Source organism: Dermochelys coriacea, chromosome 3 (assembly GCF_009764565.3).
Source record: "Dermochelys coriacea isolate rDerCor1 chromosome 3, rDerCor1.pri.v4, whole genome shotgun sequence".
Lineage (NCBI taxonomy): Eukaryota > Metazoa > Chordata > Testudines > Dermochelyidae > Dermochelys > Dermochelys coriacea.
Window position 1 is genome coordinate 114,371,368 of NC_050070.1, and position 27,617 is coordinate 114,398,984.

The 27,617-nt window shown below is 41.0% G+C and overlaps 1 protein-coding gene across 5 annotated transcripts in view; it reads left to right on the forward strand.

Annotated features, from left to right (window-relative positions):
- The window catches only part of UST (uronyl 2-sulfotransferase), a 344,421-nt gene that overhangs the window by 219,064 nt on the left and 97,740 nt on the right, over positions 1 to 27,617 (forward strand). For 4 of the 5 annotated variants that reach the window (XR_005291969.2, XM_043511168.1, XM_038395940.2 and 1 more), the window contains exons 6-7: positions 15,452 to 15,549; positions 17,747 to 17,904. Coding sequence is in view for 4 of the 5 variants with exons in the window: in XM_043511168.1 (XP_043367103.1) it covers positions 15,452 to 15,549; positions 17,747 to 17,904 (256 nt within the window). In the remaining variant the exon portion in view is untranslated. Of the gene's footprint in view, positions 1 to 15,451; positions 15,550 to 17,746; positions 17,905 to 18,609; positions 23,968 to 27,617 lie in introns of those variants that run through there. The other variant, XM_038395942.2, reaches the window with a different exon arrangement.

A 27,617-nucleotide genomic window follows, 5' to 3' on the forward strand; every position in this document is an offset into this window, starting at 1 on the left:
AAATTTAATAGTGAGAAGTGTAAGGTTATGCATTTAGGGATTAATAACAAGAATTTTAGTTATAAGCTGGGGACGCATCAATTAGAAGTAACGGAAGAGGAGAAGGACCTTGGAGTATTGGTTGATCATAGGATGACTATGAGCTGCCAATGTGATATGGCTGTGAAAAAAGCTAATGCGGTTTTGGGATGCATCAGGAGAGGCATTTCCAGTAGGGATAAGGAGGTTTTAGTACCGTTATACAAGGCACTGGTGAGACCTCACCTAGAATACTGTGTGCAGTTCTGGTCTCCCATGTTTAAAAAGGATGAATTCAAACTGGAGCAGGTACAGAGAAGGGCTACTAGGATGATCCGAGGAATGGAAAACTTGTCTTATGAAAGGAGACTTAAGGAGCTTGGCTTGTTTAGCCTAACTAAAAGAAGGTTGAGGGGAGATATGATTGCTCTCTATAAATATATCAGAGGGATAAATATAGGAGAGGGAGAGGAATTATTTAAGCTCAGCACCAATGTGGACACAAGAACAAATGGGTATAAACTGGCCACCAGGAAGTTTAGACTTGAAATCAGACGAAGGTTTTTAACCATCAGAGGAGTGAAGTTTTGGAATAACCTTCCAAGGGAAGCAGTGGGGGCAAAAGATCTATCTGGTTTAAGATTCTACTCGATAAGTTTATGGAGGAGATGGTATGATGGGATAATGGGATTTTGGTAAGTAACTGATCTTTAAATATTCAGGGTAAATAGGCCAAATCCCCTGAGATGGGATATTAGATGGATGGGATCTGAGTTACTATAGAATATTCTTTCCTGGGTATCTGGCTGGTGAATCTTGCCCATATGCTCAGGGTTTAGCTGATTGCCATATTTGGGGTCGGGAAGGAATTTTCCTCCAGGGCAGATTGGAGAGGCCCTGGAGGTTTTTCGCCTTCCTCTGTAGCATGGGGCATGGTTGACTGGAGGGAGGCTTCTCTGCTCCTTGAAGTTTTGAACCATGATTTGAGGACTTCAATAGCTCAGACATGGGTGAGGTTTTTCATTGGAGTGGTGGGTGAGATTCTGTGGCCTGCGCTGTGCAGGAGGTCGGACTAGATGATCAGAGTGGTCCCTTCTGACCTTAGTATCTATGAATCTATGAATAGCTGATCTTTATCTTCAAAGGCCTCGGTGACCTGAACCTCTCAACTATATCAAAGACCACTTCTCTTTCTGTCTGTGGCCAGGATCTTCCTGAATAGTTACCTCTGTCCAATAGAGCTGACTGTGTAGCATGCAACTCAAACATATAGAGGATTGGCCTTTCAGGACAGCTGCCCTCAGTCTGTGGAACTCTCCTCTGCTAGTTATTGGGATGATCAAAGATCTCTCTCTTTTCAGGATGAAATGTGGGACTCATCTCTTTCCCTTTCTATCAGTAACTACCATAGAGGTAGGATGAAACAAAAAGGAAAAAAAAATAATCTCAAGTTAGTCACTTTCACAGAATCACATGGGAAAAGAAAATAATTGGTGGTTGTTTTAGGAGGTTTTTCTGATTGACTCCTAACATTATGGAGATTTGTATTTGCTCAGATACTGTACTGGTGGGTGTATTAAGAAATAACTAGAGAGACTTACTTCAATGCCAAAGTGAAATGGTCAAATCATCATGACTGAATGTGTTTCAGTCATTTTAATAATCTTGTTAACAGAATAACTGCAAGATCTGGACAGTGCTAGTCAGGTCATTTTCGCATTGGCTGCATTACGGTGAATAGGACATAACATTGTTAAAATGTGACCTGGTAGGGTTATAGGCTGAGACACTAGCTTCTTGCCTCTTAAATCCGGTTTGGATATTGAAATGGCTTGGACGATCAGTCTCTTGTGGACATTTCTCCTTCTCAGAAAACACCCACAGTCTAGCACAATTTAGTACAACTGGCAGCCATTGGAGGGGCCTCACACCAGAATAGCATTGGCTGCTAAATGTTTGGCTGGAGTTGCATTGGCAGTTCTATGTGAGGAAGCTTGCATAGCATCTGCTTACCATATGGCACACTCTAGCCAGTGTTACTAGTCCCCTGCATTCATTAGCAAGGACCAAATTCTGCCAGAATTTGAAAATGGAAACTTAAAAAACTGATTAAATGGAAATTCATCATCTTGACTTCGTGGCTTTGCATTGAGATGCCCAAATACTTACTTGATATACATTGAATGAGAACATTAAACACTGACTGATTAAAATCATACTTATGCAGGGTTAAATGTCTATGTATTACATAATCATTTAATCTCCACAAAAATGTCTTAGTAACTTGTGATGTTAACATACAATAACGGTCTTAGTAAATCTTCATTACATTTGTATTTGGGAACCTTCATTCCAACCACTACACTGACTTTATGGTATCACTGGAGCAAAGTAGGTGTTTCTGCAGCCTTAAAAAGTAGGAAATCGTACCTTTCCTTCTTTCATTTTCTGTTTACACTGTTAAGCAATCTTCTGAGCATTCGTGTTTACACTTTTTCTCTCATCACCATCTGGTTGTTTAGAACCATCCAGGCTTGGAGAAAGATATGCCTTTTTTTTTTTTAAAGTGTAGTTGTACTTAATACATATCACGTGAGATTGTCAGGATATGATGGTCAATTTGATCCACATATAAATACTGAGCAACAAACATTTAAAAGCAGTTAGAGGATTGTGAGTTTCTTAGCAGAGCAGAAAAATTTTCCTTGGCTGTTCAGAATAAGTACGATACTGTACTGTTGACTAAAGAACTGTATTAAGAACAGCCTTGTAAGCAGGCGCGGTCACCATTGACTGGGCTTGCCGACTGGTTTTCCACATTATTTTATTTGGTTTCCTTTTACAGTTGTGTCTAGTTGAAAGCCATTTATTTAATTCACCACTTCCTCTCTAGTCCTTGTGACCTTCACTTCACATTTGTTACCTTCAGTCTTTGTTTGGAAATACATACTGGCTATATTAGAATCCCTCCCAATTATATTATACAAGTTACAGTTTACTAGCAGGGCATGGAAAGATGTCATTTTTCTCACTTTAGTTATGAGAGAAGAAAAGGCAGTTTTCATAATTTGCAGTAGATTAATGGGGAAATGAATAGAAAAATTATTTGTAAGATACAAGTATCTGATAAAATATAATTCTTCATTATTTAAAGTCTCTAGGATCATTTAATAAGAATTAATATAAGTCTATAAAAATTTCAGATTCTATTTAACAATAAGTTTAGGTTCATTTAGGATTAACAAATCAGAATTTTGAAGTCTGGATTTTTTTTTTATCCTAAGTGTTACCTACATTGAAAAAAAATAAAGTACTTTATCTACCATTAACTTTGAGGTTTTACACAAATCAAGAAATTCCAAATTATGCTATGGAAATCTAACTCCAGCTGCTTTCCTTAGATGTAGTGTTCTGTATTACTGGGTATATAAAAGTGAATTCTGCTGGTATGGAGAAACCTTAAATGCTCATAATTTCATTCAGACACAGATGGCTTAGCCCTAAGGTCTCTTTGAGTTTTCTGTGTGCAAAATTTATGTTGGGATATATGAGGAAAGTGTTGATTTTTTTGTTTTAATATACATAACTTTGACCTGGCAAAACCAACTATCTTCATTCTTTCAAAAATTCCTTTCTGGGTCGAGAATAAGCATAAAAAAATTCAGCCCCGCCCCCCAAAAAGTTGAACAGCAAGTGATAATAAAAGGGTGTTAATTAGGGCTGTCAAGTGACTAAAAAAATTAATCACACTGCTAAACAATAATAGAATACCATTTATTTAAATATTTTTGATGTTTTCTACATTTTCAAATAGATTGATTTCAGTTACAACGCTGAATACAAAGTGTGCAGTGCTCACTTTATATTTATTTTTATTACAAATATTTGCATTGTAAAAAACAAAAGAAATAGTATTTTTCAATTCCCCCATCACAAGTACAGTAGTGCAATCTCTTTATCATGATAGTCGAACTTACAAATGTTGTATTATATACAAAAAAACTGCATTCAAAAACAAAACAATGTAAAACTTTAGAGCCTACTAATCCACTTAGTCCTACTTCTTGTTCAGCCAGGCTGTAAAACAAACAAGTTTGTTTAATTTTGCAGGAGATAATGCTGCCTTCTTCTTGTTTACAATGTCACCTGAAAGTGAGGACAGGTGTTCACATGGCACTGTTGTAGCCAGTGTCGCAAGATATTTATATGCCAGATGCCCTAAAAATTCATGTGTCCCTTCATGCTTCAACCACCATTCTAGAGGACATGTGTCCATGATGATGACAGGTTCTGCTCGATAACAATCCAAAGCAGTGCAGACCAATGCATGTCAGAGTAGGCCCGTTACTCAGTGAGGGGGGAAAGACAATAACAGAAAATGTGGATATGGCAGAGGTGGACTTTGTTTCAGTTTTCACCGAGAATGTTGGTGGTAATTTGACATCTAACATAGTGAATGCCAGTGAAAATGAGGGAGGATCAGTGTCTAAAATAGGGACAGAACAAGTCAAAAATTACTTAGACAAGTTAGATGTCTTCAAATCACTAGGGCCTGATGAAATGCATCCTAGAATACTCAAGGAGATGACTGAGGAGATATCTGAGCCATTAGCAATTATCTTTGAAAAGTCTTAGAAGACGGGAGACATTCCAGAAGACTGGAAAAGGGAAAATATATATATTTATATATATAAATACATCTATAAAAAGGGAAATAAGGACAACACAGGGAATTACAGACCAGTCAGCTTAACTTCTCTATCTGGAAGGATAATGGAGCAAATAATTAAGCAATCAATTTGTAAACACGTAGAAGATAATGTGATAAATAACAGCATGGATTTGTCAAGAACAAATCATGTCAAACCAACCTGATAGCTTTCTTTGACAGGGTAACAAGCCTTGTGGATAGGAGGGAAGCAGTAGATGTGGTATAGCTTGACTTTAGTAAGGCTTTTGATCAATGTTCCCTCTAATTTTTGACAGGCTGTGTGCACAAAAAATTTCTTCTGTGCAAATTTTTGAAGGAGAGTTCAAATTTGTGTGCCATGAGGCAAATGTGCCCAAGCGAGTAAAATGCTTATACTTTGAAAAACTTTTAATTTGTAATTTGTGATAGTAGTTTTACACCATGTTATTTATAAATGTCATTTTTAAATACTTGGAAAAAGGAAATTTAACCATTCTTCATGAAGCAGAAGTTAGTTTTAAGCATTACATTTTATGATCTTTTTTTATAGACAATCACGAGCATATATCAAGCACATATTAATCATGATCATTATCAGTCCATAGGCTTCTGCCCGTTGGTGTCCACTTTCACCTTTCATTCTATACACATGTCTGAAAAGAGTTTTGATACTGTCTCGCATGACCTTCTCAAACTAGGGAAATGCAACCTAGATGGACCTACTATAAGGTGGGTGCATAACTGGTTGGAAAATCATTACCAGAGAGTAGTTACCAGTGGTTCACAGTCATGCTGGAAGGGCATAACAAGTGGGGTCCCACAGGGATCGGTTCTGGGTCCGTTTCTGTTCAGTATTTTTCATCAATGATTTACATAATGGCATAGAGAGTACACTTATAAATTTTGTGGACGATACCAAGCTGGGAGGGGTTGTAAGTGCTTTGGAGGATAGGATTAAAATTCAAAATGATCTGGACAAACTGGAGAAATGGTCTGAAGTAAATAAGATGAAATTCAATAAGGACAAATGAAAAGTATTCCACGTAGGAGGGAACAATCAGGTGCAAAATAGGAAAAAACTGCCTAAGAAGGAATACTGCAGAAAGGGATCTGGAAGTCATAGTGGATCACAAGGTAAATCTGAGTCAACAGTGTAACGCTGTTGCAAAAAAAGAAAACATCATTCTGGGATGTATTAGCAGGAGTATTCTAAGCAAGACATGAGAAGTAATTGTTCCTCTGTACTCCGTGCTGATTAGGCCTCAACTGGAGCATTGTGTCCAGTTCTGGGTGCCACATTTCAGGAAAGGTGTGGACAAACTGGAGAAAGTCCAGAGACGAGCAACAAAAATTATGAAAGGTCTCAAACATGACTTATGAGGGAAGATTAAAAAAATTGAATTTGTTTAGTCTGGAGAAGAGAAGACTGAGAGGGGACATGATAACCGTTTTCAAGTTAATAAAAGGTTGTTACAAGGAGAAAGAAAAATTGTTGTTCATAACCTCTGAGGATATGACAAGAAGCAATGGGCTTAAATTGCCCCAAAGGCGGTTTAGGAGGGACATTAGGAAAAACTTCCTAACTGTCAGAGTCATTAAGCACTGGAATAAATTGCCTAGGGAGGTTGTGGAATCTCCATCATTGAGGATTTTTAAGAGCAGATTGGACAAACACCTGTCAGGGATGGTCTAGAACAGAGGTGGGCAAACTATGGCCTGTGGGCCACATCCGGCCTGTGGGACCATCCTGCCCTGCCCTTGACTCCTGGCCGGGGAGGCTAGCCCACAGCCCCTCCCCTGCTGTCCCCCCTCCCCCACAGCCTCAGCTCACTGTGCCGCCAGTGCTCTGGGCGATGGGGCTGCAAGCTCCTGCCGGGAAGCACAGCTGTGTGGCTGGCACTGGCCAGGCAGCGCGGCTGCCAGTCCTGCTGCTCTGAGTGACATAGTAAGGGGCGGGGAGTGGGGGGAGTTGGATAAGGGGCAGGGAGTCCCGGAGGGCAGTCAGGGGACGGGGAGCAGAGGGTGGTTGGATGGGGCATAAGTTCTGGACGGGGTAGTCAGGGGACAGGGAACAGTGGAGGTTGGATAGGGGGTAGAGTCTGGGGGGGGGGGCGGTTAGGGGTGGGGGGATCCTGGGGGGGGGCGGTCAGGGGACAAGGAGCAGGGGGGGTTGGATAGGTCGGAAGTTCTGAGGGGAGCAGTCAGGGGGCAGGAAGTGGGAAGGGGCGGATAGGGGACGGGGCTAGGCTGTTTAGGGAGGCACAGTCTTCCCTACTCAGCCCGCCATACAGTTTCGGAAATCCTGATGTGGCCCTCAGGCCAAAAAGTTTGCCCACCCCTGGTCTAGATAATACTTAGTCCTTCCTTGAGTGCAGGGGACTGGACTAGGTGATCTCTTGAGATCCCTTCTATTTTTATGATTCTGTGTTCATTTTCATCATCTTAGTCCGATGCCACCAGCAGAAGGTTGATTTTCTTTTCTGGTTGTTCGGCTTCTATAGTTTCCACATTGGAGTGTTGCTCTTTTAAGACTTCTGAAAGCATGTTCCACACCTCATCTCTCTCAGATTTGGAAGGCACTTCAGATTATTAAATCTTGCATCGAGTGATGTAGCTATCTTTTAGAAATCTCACAATTGTACCTTTTTGCATTTTGTCAAATCTGAAGTGAAAGGTGTTCTTGAAACAAATAATGTGCTGGGTCATCATCCAAGACTTCTATAACAGGAAATATATGGCAGAATGCGAGTAAAACAGAGCAGGAGACATACAGTTGTGCCCCAAGGAGTTCAGTCACAAATTTAATTAATGCATTATTTTTTTAACAAGCATCATCAGCATGGAAGCATGACCTCTGGAATGGTGACTGAAGCAAGGGCACATGAATGTTGAGTATATCTGGCATGTAAATATCTTGCACTGCCGGCTACAAAAGTGCCATGTGAATACCTGTTCTCACTTTCAGGTGACATTGTAAATAAGAAGCAAGCAGCATTATCTTCCGTAAATGTAAGCAAACTTGTTTGTCTCAGTGATTGTCTGAACAAGAAGTAGGACTGAGTGGACTTGTAGGCTCTAAAGTTTACATTGTTTTGTTCTTGAGTGCAGTTATGTAACAAAAAAAAAGATCTACCTTTCTAAGTTGCACTTTCATGATAAAGAGAATGCACTACAGTACTTGTATCAGGTGAATTGAAAAATACTATGTCTTTTGTTTATATTTTTTATTACAAATATTTGCACTCTAAAAATGATATGAGCACTGTACGCTTCGTGTTATGTGTTGTAATTGAAATCAATATATTTGAAAATGTAGAAAAACATCCAAAAGTATTTAATAAATTTTAGTGGGTATTCTATTGTTTAACAGTGTAATTAAAACTTCGATTAATTGCCATTAATTTTTTTAACTAATCGCAAATTAGCTGTGATTAATCGCAATTAATTGTTTATTTTACTTAATCACGTGAGTTAACTAGTGTTAATAGGAGAGTAACTAAAGGTCAGCACTTCCTATAACTACAGCATGCAGAAATATCATAGCCTATACAGTGATATTGTAGTTAGACTGTAATTGATTGAAAACGGCTTGTGGCAGTGCTAACTTCCACATGCATTCCTACTGGGTTACGGGGGAATGTGCCATACACTGTGGCTGTTCCCCAGAATAGTGCATCTCCCTCAACCCTGCCTCCTCACTCACCCACCCACACAAGCATCTCATGCTTGTGGATCTCCACTATGTGTTTTCTTGTAGGGAAGGGGAAACAAGCATGTTACAAAGCTGCCTTTCTATCCCTTTGCTTCTTTCTCGCTCCATAGCAGAAAGGAGTATCTGGCCTATGGTGATATTAAGCTTTAAAACATAGTCTTTATTATATCATGCACTTTTAACACTTCCTCAACCGAAATAGATTTTGTTCCATTGAAATCCTTTGCAGTGTTTAATATCACATTTAAACTCAGTATTACAAATAAACTCCTTCGTTCCATGGAGAGAGAGGATTGTATTAACAAAAATATGAAAGCTATATATTGCTATAAACTTGCTAAAAGATACAGTAGCAGAAACTGCCTTTGTTGGGAGTACCGCATTGTTTCATTGGTGTCCCCAACTGCGACATCAGGAATGAGAGCTCATCTGATTTTTTTATGCAGCATACAAAGTCCAATTTTACTATTTTACCCTAATTTTTGTATAATTAATTGCTCTAAGACAGTACAGCTTGATTGCACATGCTGATTCATTTCAGTACCTATAGGCAATGAACCAGGAAATGATTCATTTAAAGATCTAGTATAATATGATTTATGGACATTTTTAGACATTTCTTCTAGGTAGCTAACATTACACAATCTGATTGTCACAGTTTTATCTTTTACCTAATTGAGTAAAGGCAGATTGGGTGTTTGCTCACAAAGGATTTATTACACTTGACCGCTGTTGTGTGCAACTCATAAAGTACATAGTGGCTTTATTTAAAAAGGAATTGATGTTTTAAATTATTCTCCTTTTTTAAAATTTAAGTTGCTGGTTGTCCTTGTTTCGAGTGGACATGTGTCCCCTTCACAATGGTTGCCTTATCTGGCAATGGCAGAAATCTGTGAGAAAGTGAAAATTCACATCTGCATCACATCCAATCTTCCCACTCTCACAGGTAGTTCCTGTCGAGCAGGGTTGAGGCTAACTTGGGAAGACAGTTTAGAAAAAATTGAGCTGCTGCATGAACTCCTTGGGTCTACCTGTGGACTTTCAATCTCCGGGGCTAGCAACCTGACACCTTTCGTGACCTCTAAATTCACCGACAACTTCTTTTTAAAAGAATATTTCTGCAACACAAAAAAGTCAGACATTGTCACTCTAAAAGAAAAGGAAGATTTCTAGTACTGTCTGACTCCAGGTGCTGCAGCATAATTTGTGAAATATTTAGAACTAAAATATTATGCTTGGGTCAACCCTAATTAACAAGATTTATGATTACTTCACAACACTGAGAAGTAACCACTGTAGGGATACCCCGGTCCAACACTCAAGTATTTGTGGTCCAGAGTTTATAGTGAGGGATTTGCAAAAATTTCTGAAATCCTGACAGGAAAATCATCATTACAGTGTATTGTCCTCTGCATTTTCCTCATTAAGGGACCTTCAGGAATACTCCCCACTTTTCAGTATTTATAATTAGCTAAGAATTGTATTACAATTTAAAGATGTGTAAAGTCCCGTAAGTGTTATTATGTAATGAATTACTTTCTACATTTTCTTATCAGGTGTTTATTTCACTATAAAATAAATTCAGTTACGAACAGAGACCATGTCAGATTGTGATTCTTTACATTTTGTATATGCTGTATGTTTCACCAAAGTCTCATCTCCCCAGACCACTGCCAAAGTCTGGAACAAGGCTGTATCAATGAGAAATCATGGAAAATATAGTTGTCTATACTTTTATGTTCTGTAAAAACATTTAAATCATAATGAGTTGGACATACATCTACAGTTACAGAGTGATGCAGCTATTGCTGTTGATGTTGTCACTGGAAAGACTGTCCAGCAAAACACCTGTTGGAAAAGACGTGTTTATTATAATTTGACTTAATTTGTGTCCTATACTTGGGCATCTGCTGTCTCCAAATCTCCTATAATACAGAAGTGGGGAAGGGAAGACTCTTACTCAATAAGAGAATAAGGCCTGAATTTCATTGGGTAACAGTAGCTTGTAACTCAGAATCTTTGATGGGGTAACTTTATGAGAAAGCAGCTTGTTTTGTGGGAGCATACTTGTAGTAACAGGAAAATGGATTTACCTCTAGCAGCCCTATTTTAGTTGTAGGAACCCCATTTCCTGTTTTCCTACATATTGACTGAGTTTCATTCTGAAAATAAAATATGTTGAATGTGTTCTTAGACCTTTCTTCTCAAGGAGAGCACTGTTTTTTCAGTAATGTGTCTTTTTCTGACAGTGTATTACACTAATAAGATAAAGGGTCATCAGGCATTTTATTAAGGACAGATGTTTCTAAAAGTTGACATGAGAGAGAATAAGCAAAGTAATCTGGTTGGAAGAAAGCCTGTTAGGATCTAAGAGAGATGATCTAAGCTAATCAGTATTCCAGATGTGTACTAAATCACTAAAGTTATGGATGGTCAGCAGCCTGATCTATCGCCAGAATACTAGACTAGAGCACTAGTTCACTTTGATATAATAATGTGGTGTTAATGAAATATTATTTGAAATAAAATTGTAGCAATGATAGGGGATGAATATTTTTTTATGAAAAATTTCCAGTTTCATAATATCAGAACAGGAACAATGCAAGGCCTATGGAGATAGGGGAGGGAGGGTTTAATGAAAAGCTCCAATCAAAGTCTGTTATTCCAAATGCTATTATATTGTCATTGGGCTAAAGAGCTCTCATGGCAAATACTTGCGGTTATTGTCCTTGGGGATGGCATGTGTCTGACTTTAGCTAGATGACACAGGTTTCAGTGGCTTACCACAGTGCCCCAACTTGTTAGGACAGCAACAAAAGTATGATATTTTACCATCCTCTCTCATTCCACAGTTCTCATCCCAGAATTAATCAGTGTCCTAATTTTTTTTTTTGGTTGTCTTTCTGTTCTTTTAACGTAGCTAGATTTAGGTAGTGAACAGTGTCTCTGAGATTAAATCAACTTCCTCTAGTGCATCCAGAACCTCAGTGAGTGAAACTGATTGATTGAAATTCAACCAAAAATGACATTGACACTTCTCTTCCCTATGCCACTCTTCAGGGCAGGTCGTCTGTTTCCGTTTAGTTTTAATTTTATACACACAATGGGTTGAAAAACGTGCAGCAAGAAACAATTATGTTTCTGAGCAAAAATATTTGGGGTTCACCAGCACATCCATCATCCAGAACTGGCCAGGGCTTTGCAGATGCTATATTTCATCTCCACCAGTCACAACCCAGAATCTAAAAAAACAAAACAAAACTTCTTACAACAATTGATTCATCTCAGGGCGTGATCATTGCCACCAGCACAACTCTGCTCCTGAAACTTCATCTATTGCAAGTCCTCTGTATACCTAAATGACCTTGGCATGAGGATGGCATTTCAATGGTCAAGGATAAAAGATGATCATAGTGTTCTATGAAGCCACCAGAAGAGGTCCACCAGCTCAAGGAAATTTGAAACCTCAGCCAAATAGGGGTTCATCTGCACTGGCAGATTAATGAGTAGTGTATCTCATACTCGGATACACAAAGAAAAATGTCTCTTTCAGAACATTATTATGAATGGATGTGATCCAAGTTGCTTTCTTGCTATTTCATTTTCAGCTATGTTCATATAAGTCTACAAAACAAAGTAAAACACAAATCCCTCCCAAGCACCTCTAAACAATGAGAGCTTGAAGTTGTCAATTTGGAATTGTGCCTTCTTCTATAAGTGAAATTTTCCATAGGTGCTTTAAAGGATCCATTTCCTGTTATAAAAGCATTTTTTCATCTGTGCCATTGTAACAGAAAATGAAATGCTAAAATTGATCAGGATAATCTTTTTTAACCTTACCAGTCCTTGGGGGGAGGAGGGGAATGATTTGGTCCGGTTATCTGTCAACTGGCACATCAATCAAAATACCAAAGAAGACTCAGTCTAGCTAGGCATGTTCAAATTTAGAATAAGTATAAATGATGTATACTTTGTAATTTATTTATAATAATTAGAACACATTTCACATGAGTACACATCAGACCAAATGCACTTTTTTCTCATGATTCATGCTGTAATTTCATAGATCATAAGGCTGCAAATTAAAAAAAAATCTTTATAGAGGGAATGGTTGCTGGTGATTACTTTCACAAAGGATAGCAGGTGCTAAACTTATTAGAACCCTCTGGATGCTGTAATGTACACCATATGGCAGTAAGTAATACTGGTTTTCAACATATAAAGTATAGAATTTAAAATAAATGATAGCAATCCCTTGGCCACATAGCAAACATGGTGTTGATGAGTTACGGAGCATTAGTATGCATCCACTCCTCACATGAAAAATCGTTGGTCCATAGTAAAACATACTTCTCCCAACTGTAAATGCTTTGTTTCAACGGAAGTTGTTGTTTTCTTCCTAATCCGTTTAATTTTTCCCTCATCAAATCAAACTCTAAAGAACTGATCCTCTGCTTCCTTCAAGCTGATGTCATTCCGTTGACTTCAGTGGAGCGACACCTGTTTGCTCTAGCAGAGGATCTATCAATAGGGTTCTCTTTACACAAGGAAATTTTTTCAGTAAAGAGTCACAAAAAATTCAGTGGTCAAATGTGCAGAATTTTATCTCTGAAGAAGTGTTTTTATTGGATGGATTCGATCTCTGCTTTTGTTAATCAAATTATGCTTTCAGAAGAGAGGAGGTCTCCAATGCTTTTTACATCAAATAATTCTTTGGGGTTTTTTGAATGAATGCAATCTTGTATTCATGTTTATGAAGAAGTGATAAAGCTGCAAAGGGAAATCCTCTCTCTTTTAGGCCAATTACAGGGAGAAGCAGTTGTAATTACAGCTTTCACCCATTGGCTTGCTAAAGCCCTGAAACCTGCCTTGGGAAAGATTACACTCTAGGGATTCAGAGTAGCAGCCGTGTTCGTCTGTATCCGCAAAAAGAACAGGAGTACTTGTGGCACTTTAGAGACTAACAAATTTATTTGCGCATAAGCTTTCGTGAGCTACAGCTCACTTCATCGGATGCATTCAGTGGAAATGTTAGTTAGTCTCTAAGGTGCCACAAGTACTCCTTTTCTTTTTACTCTAGGGATTATAGTTTATTCCTGTTTCCAGGATGATGAGTCTTGTGGTTGTTTAGCATTCTGAGCCTCTATTTTCTAGGTGCTAAAGTGAGAGCACAAATGCCTTTCTTACCCAAGATCATATGAACAATTACAAAATGGCAATAGCCGTAATAAGCATACTGAATTGCCTGAATACATTGTATTACATTGCTGAACCTGACAAATACTTGCTGATGATCCAAAATATTTTAAAATATGGACTCGATGCAATGGTAATTCTTAGAAAAAGAAATAGAGCTGTGATAGACTCCAGGTAGGAATGCCTAAGAGTGGATGTTCAGAAGATAGCAAGGAGTGATTAAAGGAACCCAAGGTGCAATGGTGGGAGAGACTGACAGTTGCACCCAGCTTGGAAACTTCAAGACGGACCTCCAGGGGAGGGGAGATGAGTGAGAGACTGGCGTGGAAGAGACTCTTTTTTTGTGTGTTAATGAGTCAGACCCGAAGAAGGTGTGGTGTTGTCATAGTGTTATTGAGGAGCCTTAGTGAAGGGGATACTGAGGCAGGGTGCTGCTGAGCCATGTTTGGCCAAAAGGGGCCTACAGGGCAGGCATGCCCTTTTTACTCTGGTATTTCTAGATATGTCAGCAGACTTTAATACCGTTGATTATAAGGTTTTCTGGAAAATAGTTTAAAATATACAAACTTGAGTTTTAAAAGTTGTCCTTGGCTTTTGTTTTGTTTTGACAGGAGTGATTGATCAGTAATCTCTTCATAGTTTACTAAGTATTTAAAGCAAACTTTTCTCAATATCCACGGGGGGGGGGGGGGGTGTGTGAATGGAATTTACTTCACTGTCTAATACCTTATCTCTCACATTATGTTAAATTATGATGTGTCACTAGGAAGATAAAGAGTAGTAATTGATTTACATAAACAAGAGAGAGGGAGAGAAATGGGACTGTAGCTTGAGGAGACTCATCATAGACCCAAATACAATGTTAGCAGCATGATGTTAGAATTAAGGCCTTGATTCAGTAAAGCATCCTTATTCGGAAAAAGAAAGCACTTAAGCATTTGAAGTCTGAGGACATGTCTACACGTACAGTGCTACAGCAGCACAGCTGTACCAATGCAGCTGGAGCGCGTCTAGTGAAGACACTCTATGCCAACAGGAAAGAGCTCTCCCACTAGCATAATGAAACCACCTCCACAAATGGCAGAAGCTATGCTGGCGGGAGAGCTTAGTTTGACTAATTCCACTCGGTTTATATTAGTAAAGTTCAATATCTACATCTAGTCTTTGATAAATGGCCCCTAGATGAGATCAAAGTCCTTTGCTTTCCTACTGGTTGAGCATAGAGCTGTGAGGGAGAATTTTCACCATAGGATCCAGTCCTGAATAGCTTGGTGATATACTGACTTACAGTGATGAGGGATGCATGTTTTGGCTATCAGAAGAGAATTTTAATTTATATCCAGTATAAGGCCATTGAACGAAAGTAGAATAAAATAGGTTTGTATCATTGCAGTCAAAATTCAAATTTATTATGTCGTCTTCTGTCTTCCCAGAGGATATTTAGAGGGGAAATTGCAAAGCATGTGTAATAAAGGTGTTAATAAATTGATGCTTAAGCTGGCTATGTTCAGAAACAGTCTCATACCAGTCTTCAGTACATTTTAATCAATTGGTGTGAAGTTAAAACCTGGCTTTGAAGATGTGATCACTACAACAGAATAATAGCATGGTGTTGCAGCAAGATATTGTGATGCTCCCAGAAAATGTTTCCTATGCTAATGAAATGTTACATGTCCTGCAAGTTATTCTTGAGGGACTTGGGTGTAGATGCAGTGCAGTCAGGACTACACCATGAAGTATGGGAAAACTTTACTTAGGTGGGAAAGAAAAGAGCACGGTTTTATGGAGGTGGTGAGATACAATATTTAACCTTGTTTTCCTTTCGTTCTCCCTAGGATATTAATGTATGTATTCTTGAAAACTACCCTGAATGTTCCAATCCCAGGTTATTTTACATCATACCGTATTTCTGTGGACAGCATCCAAGATGCAGGTAAATGTATATCACACATACCTGATTCTGTACAGCAATAGACATTGAACACTTGCCAATAGTTGCCACACAGAGTGGTATCAGAGACACAACAGTTGTTCCGTATTGTAAATATAAGGGAAAACATGGCTCATGTGTCAGTGTGTGGTAACAGCATGTCTTTATTATGAAATAATATATATATAAGGGAATTGTTAAGTGGAGGGTGTAAATTTTGCATAATTTATTTTTTGAGTACACACTCTATAATTACAGCTTTGTGTGCATATCAGAAATGTGAAATAACACAAAATAAAATGAAAAAGAACATAAACTACATAAAAAGATAATTTAATCTTCAGTGGCAGCTTCTGCAGCTTCTATCCAATGGGGATATGATGGAGGGGTGGCTGGCCCAAATCTATGCAGTTCTATGACCCTATGTATCAGATTGTACTGCAGAGAGCTGGGCCTAGCCCTGCAGGACAGGAGCTTTCACTGTGGGGTGAGTGCAGGATGATCAACCCCATCCAGGGCCTCCGACCTCCACCCCCCAGGGGTAGGACGCAGCCCCACCCACCCAAAGGCTGCCCTCAGAGCAAGGACCTGACCCTCAACCCCCGCCTTCCTTTCATAAGGTCATATTCTGCAGCAGTGGTGTCCAACTTTTTCAGCCAGAGGGTCAAACATACTATTTCAAAATGATCTAAGGGTCACTATCAATAATTTGGGACAGATTCTTTGTCCCATGCCACTCCCTTTGCACTGCTCAGTCCCCAGCGGACATACAGCCTCATAAGAAAAGCCTATGCCCCCACTTCTTGTAGCGCCTTGTACAGGGCATGTGTCAGATTGGGAAGGGGGAGTGGTTCAAGTGGGCTACACTCCCACTGTCCCTTAGATGACATATGGTCCCTATGGAACTGTTGCCAGCTTGTGTAAGTTGGAGCAGCTCCCGGGCTGATTTACCCTGCATCTGAGCTAGGATATAAAAAGAAAGAGTCAGAACCAGTTGTTGGATCTCTTCTTATCTCCCTTTTCCCCTGCCCTGGAATGCCTTTCATAACTGAGAAAGTTGAACACTGCTGCAGAATATGTGCTTATGAAAGGAAGGAGTGCTCTGACTGCAGGAAATGCAAGATAATGTTACAAAGAATTATGGGACATAGCCTCAACTGATGTAAATCATTGGAGTCAATGGGCCTACATCCCTTTATACCAGCTCGTGTGGACCTGTAGGTTAATCTGCAGGCCTACAGTAATATCAATCATTTCAGAAAGTATAAGTGATGGTGAAAACTTTCCATCCTGAAAGGAGACAAAAAGTATTTTGGGTGGGTGCTATTAAAAGCATGATACTATCACACTGCAGTGTGCGGCTGATATTTTTAATAGCGCCCACTGTCCAGACCATGAGAAAGTGTAGAAAAATATAAAAACATAGTCTCAACAAACATGAATGGAAAGAATAAAAATAGGCAAAGTCTCTGTAAAGAAAAGGAAGACCACATAAGCTACCTTTCTGTAGGAAGCAATAAGCTCTGCTTTACATTATCAAAATAACTTTTTTGTCACATGCTGTAAATTTTCTGAGCTGATACTGTTTTATGGGTGAGAGGTTTGGAACCTCTCTCAGTGAAAGCTGTCTAGAGAATTTAGTACTACTATACTGTATCTAACTTAATTATAAAATAGTCACATTTTTACATGCTAACCTGCTTCTATATGATTCATAATGAGCTTTGGAAGCCACATAGACCTTTCCATCCTTCCATTTTCTTTCCAGATCTTTTTTCATCTGATCATAACTCCAATAAGCATAATATCACAAAGCCTGCTTGCAAATCTATGAAAAAACATATACATCGGACCCGCATTAGAACGCGGGATCCATGCGTGGTACCACGTTATAGCGGGGGCCGCATTACCATGGATTCCAATTTAAATATTTAAATTTAGGATCCATTGCCGCTATTGCACTATATGCGAATCCACGCTATGGCGACACACGCTCTAGCAAGGGTCCACTGTATGAGCATATTTGAGTCAGGGAACCAAGATGCTTTCTTAACTTTGTATAGATTTCCCCATGGGGATCTGTGTGAGGTTTTCCCCATTGCTCTTTCCACCATAATTTTTTTTCTAGCAATCGTGCTCATTTGAATTTCCAAAGCAAACATAGCATTTGAAGACTTTTTTTTTTTTTTAATCCATAAAGGGAGCCTGGGGAATGGGCCCTCGAAAGAGCAAAACTGAACGTGAATGAAAATTTCCTGCTTGTGGGGATTCTGGAAGAGCTAGAGGATGTGCTGCTTTTACTGGAAAGATTCTTACCTCATTACTTCAAGGATGTGCTCAGCATCTACAAAAACCCAGGTAACTTTCCTGTTACAAGATCACTCCTTATAGAAACTGTTGCAAGATGCCCAGAGCTGTTCAAAGGTTAGGTGTTATCTCTTAGCCTTTCAATAAAAAGAGGATTCCCCTTTTTGGGGAGAGGATTTGAATGGAAGGGGTGAGCCTTTATGCTTTTTCTCTTAGATGCAGAAGAATGTGAAGTTGACAGTTTTGCTTATCCTCCACTAAATGTGGTCATGGTGAGGCAAAGCAAAAGCACTGTCATTTAAATTAGCTGCTTGTAATAAGACAGATAATGCAGCTATTTTAAAAAATAGTGTGGTTGTTAATTTGTTGTCATATCCTATGCAGTCATGGAGTTATTTGTAATAATAAAAAAAAATAACAAGAAGGAAGAGAATTGTATGTTTGTGAGAGCAGCTCCTGTCTTTGGGCCAGATGATCTTTCTGGTTTATGGAGAGTGGAAAGGAGTGGGGTAGGACAAGGGTGTTAGAGCAGTAGGAAAGGAGACAGGGAGGAAGATGCTTTCTTAACTATGTGGAGATTTCCCAGTGGGGATCTGTATGAGGTTTTTCCCACTGCTCCTTCCTCCTTAAATTTTCCCTTCTCTAGTTTTCCCCAGTCAAAGGGAGTAGTGTGTAGCATTGTTGAGATACAATGCCTTCTGAAGGAAGGGGGCGGTGAAAGCTGGCAAGCAACACAGATGGTCTTGTTTTTCATAGTGATGCCACTGAGATCTACTGAGGTGATGTCAGATTTACCCAGATATCCTTGAGCTCTTCACCACCTCCTTTCTTTATGTGGCAGCGACCCTCTGCCTCATGAGGGAACATGGTCCAACTCTGAAGGTTCATATCTGGGGAGATCTTGGTACGTGGTTTCCTCTCCCGTGTCTTGCTGTGTGAGAGCAGAATTTGCCCCTGTCTTTCCTGCACAGATACTGTAGAATAATGCCATTTACTACAGAAATCTCTGAGCATCCGTCTCTTTTGACAATGTTCTTCATGCTGAATTAAATTTCATTTCCTTTTTATTTTTAACTATGTGTTAACACTGAAGAATAAGTGAGCAGGAACCAGGACCGGCTCTAGGCACCAGCAAAGCAAGCACGTGCTTGGGGTGGCACAATTTCAGTGGGCGGCATTGTGGCCATCCTTTTTTTTTTTTTTTTTTTTTTGATTGAGCAGGTGTGCTCAGAGCTTGGGGTCGCAAATTTTATGCTTGGGGCGGCAAAAAACCTAGAGCTGGTCCTGGCAGGAATGTCCTTGTTAATACGCTGCTTCTCTTCTCTACTCCTTGCGCACACAGATATTTTGTTTTCACTCTATTTATTTTTAAATTGTGACTAAGTTTGATGCTCATGAATATAAGGGCTAATAGAACCAGACAGAGCTAAGAATAATGTAGGTAAATTCCATGTAAGAGTTCTTAGGCAGCTGTCCTCAGTGCTCCTTAGTGCTGATCTAAAACACCCTTTGCTGTTCCATTCCTTAAGAGGTTTCATGAACACCACTGATATTACTATCATGACAAATTACCTGGTTGTGAAAGCCTCAGATGTCCAGAACTGTCTATGAAAGGACTACAAAATGATTTTCTATTTGTGACTTGAGCAAGGACTTAAAATTAGATCTTCACAGTTGATGGATTAGTGCACTAATCTGCTACATCACCTAATGTTTTAAGGGGTTTTACTTTGGCTATCTTGCAGCTTTTTGAAGATAAAGGATGAATGGTGGGAAAATGTCATCAGCTGAATATACTGAGATAAGAATAACCAGTAATCACCTAGTCATGGAACTTTCTGTAACCATAAACTCCCAACTCACTGCATTTTGCAATTTGTAAGATTGATTAGCTAGCTATCAACACTTGTGTGAAGTTCTGAAGCTAAGGATAGTCAAATGAAAGCAGTCTTTTTTAGTCACAGGTGAAGATAGATTAGGAAGTCGGTTAAGGAAATGTTAGTTTCACTTGATACAATGAATTAAGGGCATGGGGATAAGTCATTTATTAACTTGATTTTATTCAAATTAGTATAAGCTCACATTCCATTCAAGTTAATATTCAGATTGGTATATGAGGCTGGGACCCGAGCCAGGGGAGGCTGGGAAGTCCAATAATTTGATGAAAAGACCACTGGGTAATTTTCTAAAATCAGAGAGAGAATCTGGAATATCTTCCTGATTTTAGAAAATTACATATTCATAGTGGTTTGGGAGAGGCCTGCTAGCTGAGTGTGCACTAGCAAGGGCTCTAGCTCCTGTCATTTGATCCTTGATCACCCTTGATCATCCTTCCTTGTGAGTTAAGGAGGGGGCAGGGCTGACCTCAGAGAGAAGGCTTAAAAGTCAGACACTAAGGGTACATCTGCACAGGGATAAAATACCCACAGCTGGCCACGGTCAGCTGACTTGGGCTGGGGCTCCAGGCTGAAAAACTGCCGTGTAGATGTTCGGGCTTGGGCTGGAGCCCAAGCTCTGGGACCTTCCCACCTCACAGGGTCCCAGAGCTCAGACTTCAGGTTTTCAGGCCAGAGCATGAGTCTGCTGACCTGGGCTAGTCACAGGTTTTTTTATCCCTATATAGATGTACCCTAAGGGGCCAGAAGGAGCTAGTGAACAGGGGACAGCAAACAGGGAAGTTTGGTATAGAGCTCCTCTGGTGAAGGAGGAGCAAGTACTAATTCTTGGAGTGAATGTGCTTGCTTGTCTGTCTGTTTTTTCTTTTGGCTTGCTTGAAGTTTAGTGTGGTCTCTTTGGGGATTGTGTATCTGGGGACTATGTGGGAGTAGGGACCAGAGGCCTACTAGCCAAGTGTGCACTTGCAAGGCTCTAGCCTCCTGTCCTTTGATCCTTGATCACCCTTCCCAGGTATGTTAAGGAGGGTCAGGACTGGCCTAGGAGAGAAGGGCTTTAAAGCCAGATGCTAAGCGACCAGGGGAGCTAGCAAAGAGGGGAGTTTGTAGTAAGGAGAAAGAATAAAATCACCATGATTCAGAAAGGCAGCATAGCCAATGCCAACACTGCTGCTGGCTCCTCCACCTGCACCTGTGTCCGAGCAGAGAACCCTGACCACAGATACCTCTACTCAGGTCCTGGTGTGGATTTGAACAGACTGTAGCCTGCTTTCCCATCATAAAATCAAGGCTGGGTAGACCATCCCGTGTTAGAGTGCCTACTGGTCGAATCTCTCAGGAAGCAGGTGGGAGAGCTACAGGAGGAGGTGGCTAGGCTGAGGAGCACCTGTACACACGAGGAATTAATTGAAATATGCATATGGAGATATCCAAGCTTGAGAAGCAATCCAGCTGGCAAAGACTGCAGTAGCACCACCAGGGAGGAGGAAATGGCTTCTTCAAAGGGAGGAAACTGGATGATGGCTGTCAGGCAGCAGGCAGTGCTCCACATCGACTACCAACCCATTGTCCATAGAGATTTAAAAAACAGGCTGCTGGCCTGGCAATGAGGGATGAGGAATCTCCCCAAAGGTGGAGGAGGAGCAGCCATGTTACTCCCAAGGCTTGGAAGATCACGGCCACCACTCCCAAGAGGAAACAGAAGGTGATGGTGGTCAGCGACTTCCTTCTAAGAGAGACGGAAGCACCTGACAAGGCATCCCGGGAGGTGTTCTGCTTGCTGGGACCAATGTACGAGATATTACAGAAGGATTGCTGAGGATCATCCTGCCCTCTGCCCCATGCTGCTCATCCATGTGGGCACTAGTGCTACTACCAGATATGACCCTAAGCAGATGAGAAGTGACTTCAGGGCTCTGGGAGGAAGGTGAAAGAGTTAGGGTGCAGGTGGTGTTCTCATCAGTTGTTTCAGTCAGGCAGAGACAGACATATTCTGAAAGTGAATGCATCCACGAGGGCTACAGCTTCCTTGACCATGGGATGCTGTTCCAAGAGGGACTGATGAGCAAAGATGGGTCCACCTATTAAGAAAGGGGAAGAGCACCTTCGGATATGGATGGGCTGACCTAGTGAGGCAGGCATAAAACTGAGTTCAATGGGGAACAAAGGGGACAAAAGCCCACAAGTAAGTCCAAAACATGGACCTGGGTGAAGGGTCAGAATCTGGGGGAAACATGGGCAATCCCAACAGGGGGCAAAGGAGAGATGAGGGAATATAGAGATATCTGTATACTAATGCAAGTGTAGAGAACACAGGTACAACTAGAAATACTAGTGAATAATCCCAGTTATGACATAATTGGCATATAGAGACACTGTATGATTTACATTACTGGAATATTGGTATAGAATGGAATAGCTTATCAGGAAGGACAGGCAGGGAAAAAAAGGGAGAAGGTGTTGCCTTGTATATCAAAGATGTATATGCTTGCACTGAGGTTGAGATAGAAATGGAAGGCAGACCTGTTGGAAAGTCTCTGGGTAAGGATAAAAGGGGTAAAAAACCAAAGGTGATGATATGATAGGGGGGTCTACTATAGAAGAAAAGGTTGAGGGAGCTTTTTTTAAACTACGAAGAACAGGTTTGGTGGTGATGCAGAACTTCAACTACCTAGACATCTATTGGGAAAATAATACAGCAGGCACAGATTATCCAACAAGTTCTCGGAATGAACTGCAGACAGTTTTTTATAACAGAAGTTGGAGAGAGTGACTAGGGGAGAGGTTGTTCTAGATTTGCTTCTGACAGATAAGCAGGAACTGGCTGAGATGTGAAGGTGGAAGGCAACTTGGTTGAAAGTGATCATGAAATGGTAGAATTTTTTATTCTAAGAAGCGGTAGGAGGAAAAATGGCAGAATAAAGACAGTGCACTCAAGAAGGCAGACGTTAGCAAACTCAAAGAATTGTAGGCAAGATCCCATGGGGAGCAAGTCTAAGGGAAAAGAGAGTCCAGGAGAGTTGGCAACTATTTAAAGAGACAGTATTAAGGGCACAAGAGCAAACTATCCCAACATGTACAAAAGTGTGGTAAGAGACCACTCTGGCATAACCAAGAGATCTTCAATCACCTGAAACTCAAAAAAGAGTTGTACAAAAAGTGGAAACTAGGTCGGATTACAAAAGATGAATATAAAAGAACACAAGCATGTACAGATAAAATTAGAAAGGCCAAGACACAATCAAGATTAAATTAGCTAGGGACATAAAGGGTAACAAGAAAATATTTTACAAATACATTAGAAGCAAGAGGAAGACCAAGGATAGTTTAGGCCCGTTACTCAGTGAGAAGGAAAAGACAATACAGAAAACGCAGCAGCAGCCCAAATGTTAAATGCCTTCTTTGTTTTCAGTTTTCACCAAAAGGTTAGCAGTGATTGGATGGCTAACATAGTGAAATTCAGTGTAAATGGAGTAGGATCTGAGACTAAGGCCATATCTCCACTACATGGTTGTCAACTTAAGTTATGTTGACAACCATAAACCTCTGTATTTTGCATCACTTGTGCATGTTCACACAACATGTTACCCCAGAATTTGACATTCCTACATGTACCCTAGAATTTGACAGTACTGCAGTCAGCAATTTTGAATTTTCAGCCACAGCCAGCTGAAAACTAAAGATCACATAGCTAGGAAAATCTTAGGCCCTGAGAGGCACATTTGCAGCTTTGCTATCAAAATGGGAGAATGGGATAAGAAGTGAATTTATTGTGAGAATAGAAGGAATGTTTGGGTGGCCGACCTTGATCGTATGAGCCCTGACAGCTTTGACATGTAAGTTTTATTATTATGACTAGAAATGTTTTGATTATAAGAGATAATGTGTAGTTTTGCTGAAAGTAGGAGAATTGGTGACCCATTAAGAGTTACCATGGTAACCCACTAGGAGTCACAATAGGTTATGTGCTTTGTTTGAAATTAGCTATAAAAGATTAGGCGAAAGAATTTGCTTTGGAGCAGTCCGAGGAAGCTTTCTTTGGGCAAGGATATGATATCCCAGTGGCTAGACCAAAGGTGGGACCCCCCTAAAGCCTGTCTGCTGATCCCTCAGAACCGTTTCAGACTTTTTGGGTAACAATAAATGTTTTGAAATGCTTTAACCCTACTGTGACAGCGTGTGTGTGTGCTTGAGATCTAATAAAAAAAAAGTTTAGATGAAAGCACTCCTACTTGTGCCAATTATTTGTCCGATGGATTTGCTGTGCCCCCATTAATTTATTCCTGAAACCACCTGGAGAGAACAGTAAAGTTACCACTGCTTTGGGTCCTGAAAACCTGGGTAACAAACGCTCCTTGTGTTGGCAGAGCACATCCACAGTTGATGCTCTAGCACCAACAGAGAGAGCAGTGCACTATGGGTGGGGTAGCTATCCCACTGTGCAAATCGCCTCCTTCTGCTGCTAGGAGTTTCTGGGAATGGATCGCAATACATCATGGGGGTGGGCTCACCATCCCATGATGCAGTTTTCTCTGTCCCATCATTCCATGAGCTTCTGTCTATATTTTGTGCTGTTGTTCAACTTATTGTGTAAACTGTGCACCCGCCATCTCTGCCTGAAAGCATGGATCCTGTACTGCTCACCAGTCTTGTAATGAGCATTATGAACACCATGTGGCTGATCCTGCAGTATTTCATGAACTGCGAATCTGAAAATGAATCTGTGGTGCCCACCCTGCTGTGTGCCATGGAAAGAAACAATTCAAGATTGATGTTGGAATTCACGGTGCAGCCGCACAAAGTGGATTTTCACTATTGAGTTCAGGAAACAAGCACTGAGTGGTGGGATTGGAATGTGATGCAGGTGTGGGGATAACAGGCAGTGGTTGCAGAATTTTCGGATGCGCAAAGCCACCTTCCTGGAGCTGTGTGCAGAGCTCTGCCCTTCCCTCTAGAACCAGGACACCAAAATGAGAGCTTCCCTCACGATGGAAAAGCAAGTGGTGATCGCTGTGTGGAAGCTGGCAACTCCAGGATGCTACCGGTCAGTCATGAATCAGTTTGAAGTTCAGAGTCCACCATAGGGGTTGGGGTTATGCAAATGTGCAGGGCCATTAATTGCCTCCTGCTATGAAGGACTGTGACTCTGGGTACTGTGTGGGAAATAGTGGATGGCTTTGCAGCAATGGGATTCCCTAACTGTGGTGGGGAGATAGATAGCACGCATATCCCCATTTTTGCCAGAGGCCATCTTGTGACAAAGTTCAGTATATCAACAAAAAGGGCTACTTCTCTATGGTATTGCAGGTGCTGGTGGAGCACCAGGGTAGTTTCTCTGACATCAACATGAAGCGGTCATGGAAGGTGCATGATGCATGCATCTTCAGGAACACTGGCCTGTACAGAAAGCTGCAAGCAGGGACTTTCTTTCCAGACCAGAAGATTCCACTGGGGGATGTTGAAATGCACCTGGTGATCCTGGGAGACCCAGTGTATCCCTTACTCCCATGGCTCATGAAGCCTTATACCGGAAACCTTGACAGCAGCAAGGAGTGCTTCAACAATAGGCTGAGCAGATGCAAAATGATCATTGAATGTGCTTTTGGCAGATTAAAGGATCAATGGAAGCCTTTATGAAAGGTTAGACCTCAATGAGGAAAATATTCCCACAGTCATAGCAGTCTGCTGTGCTCTGTATAACATTTGTGAAGCTAAGGTGGAAAAGTTTCCCTAGGAGTGAAGCACTGAGGTAGATTGCCTGGTGGCTGATTTTGAGCAGCCAGATACCAGGGCTATTAGAGGGGCTCAGCGGGGGGGAGGGGGGCTGTTTGAATCAGGGAGGCTTTGAAGCAGCATTTTGACAATGAGCCCCAGTAATGTGTCTTTCTGTAATGCATTCAGCCAGATATTGTTTACTTGCCCCTTTGAATGACCCTTGTAATGATTGCTGCCTGAGAGTTAATTGTAGTATGCAAATGTGCCGATTGCCACTGTGTATGAATTTCTGCAGCAACCACCATGTGTAGGACACAAATAAAGATTTGTTGTAGTTCTAAGACTAAATTTTTATTAATCAGCAATACCCAGATTTCCATGTATTACAAGGGACATGACACTGAGGAGCACTCTCTCAAATGAGGCTCTCACAGCTTTGTACAAGTCCAGATGTCATTATGGAACATGTCACTAGGAGTGGAGTGCAGGGGTATTGCAAGGAGCCAGGAACATGCTCGTAGGTATGAAAAAGTTTCATAGGCTGGATCAGAGCTGCGACTGCACAGCCTTCTCTCTCCACAGACCCAACAACTCCTACATACTCCGGCAGAAGCACATTTGGAAAGCCAACATGGGCAGCTATATGAACTCTCCATGCCAAGCAAACAGGAAGAGGAATTTCAAAAATTCTCAGGGCTTTAAAGGGGGGAGGATGCAATGCCTGTGTACCTGGCTGAAATTGATGGGTGTGGAGGGGGTGTCCAGCAGTCCTGAGAGAGAGAGCATCACAGCCCGACACTGAGAGTCCAGGCTGTGGGCTCCCTGCTCCACATGGAGCTCTCAGCTCCCCACTCCACCTGGAGCTCCTTCCCATGGGGAGTGGGGAGCATAGAGGAATGGCTCCAGGTTGGAGCTCTGCGGGGAGCTGAGAACCTGGGCAGTAGCTAAGCTCGCACATGGGAGCTCAGTGCCGAGCTGAAAAGCCTGGTTTCTGAGCCCCCTACCCTGCCCATCTTAAATCGGTGCAAGCGCTCCTGCTGAGGACCGCACCACTAACAGAAGGAGGGTAATGTGGACATGAAAAACTACAGTAATTACTGTGGTGGCTGAAAGTCGACCTAACAAAGGTTGATTTAATTGTGTAGGGTAGACATGGACTTAGTCCTGCCTCAGTGCAGAGGACTGGACTAGACCTATTGAGGCCTCTTTCAGTCCTACATTTATATGATTCTAATGAATCAATGCATTTTCTGGAGCCCTTACAAAGTGTTTTCTCTGTCCAGAACTGCCAACTTTTGGGACTTACACTGGCTAGCTTCCTGATCTCCCCGGGCAGAGTGGAGGTTATAAGTTCCTTATATTACTGCATCCCCCTATCCAGGTGAACTTCCTGCCATCAAGACAATGCTTATGGGAACCTGGAGTGAATTGAGTCCTATACGTTTTTCTTCCTATTTATTCTTCTATCTGGACTATGCAAATTTTAATCAACTTCCCCCTTCTGCCTTTCCCAACAGTATAAACTATTTCCTGATATAACATTTGCAATCATTAATTTACTCAAGTTGATCAAACTGTTATTTGGGTTTTTGTTGGTTGTAGTTATTCGACTAACACCAAAGACTAGAAACATCTTGCCTTCAGAAATCATCCAGTCTCTTGCCAGCTGGAGGGCAGTGAAAGCTATGAGGCTGACTGCTGGAAGAAATAATTCTTTCTCTCCTGATTTCAGACTTCCACTTTTTATGCCTGAAATGACTCCTGAACCTGGGTCTCTTAGATTTGTTGCTTTATCTGAGAAAAGTGCGGCTAAGGATCTCTGGTATTCTCTCTGTGAATACTTGAAATGAGAATCACTTGACACAGCTGTAAACATTATACTGACCCTGGATATCTAATATTTTTGTTAAAATGTTCATGGCATTGGTGAAGTCACACACAGCCTTGCGCCCTGCTAACACACCTGTCCTCCACACACAAGCTCCAACACCTTAAAACACCTACCTGGTCATTTGTAAGGAACTGAATCTTCCTGAGTGCTTCGCAAATATGTCAATGTTTCCTTTCTGAACCAGATAGATATTTTGAAAGCAGGGAAGAGGAGTACATTTTCTGGAACCTACTCTCCCTGCTGTTTACACTTATTTCATCTTCACC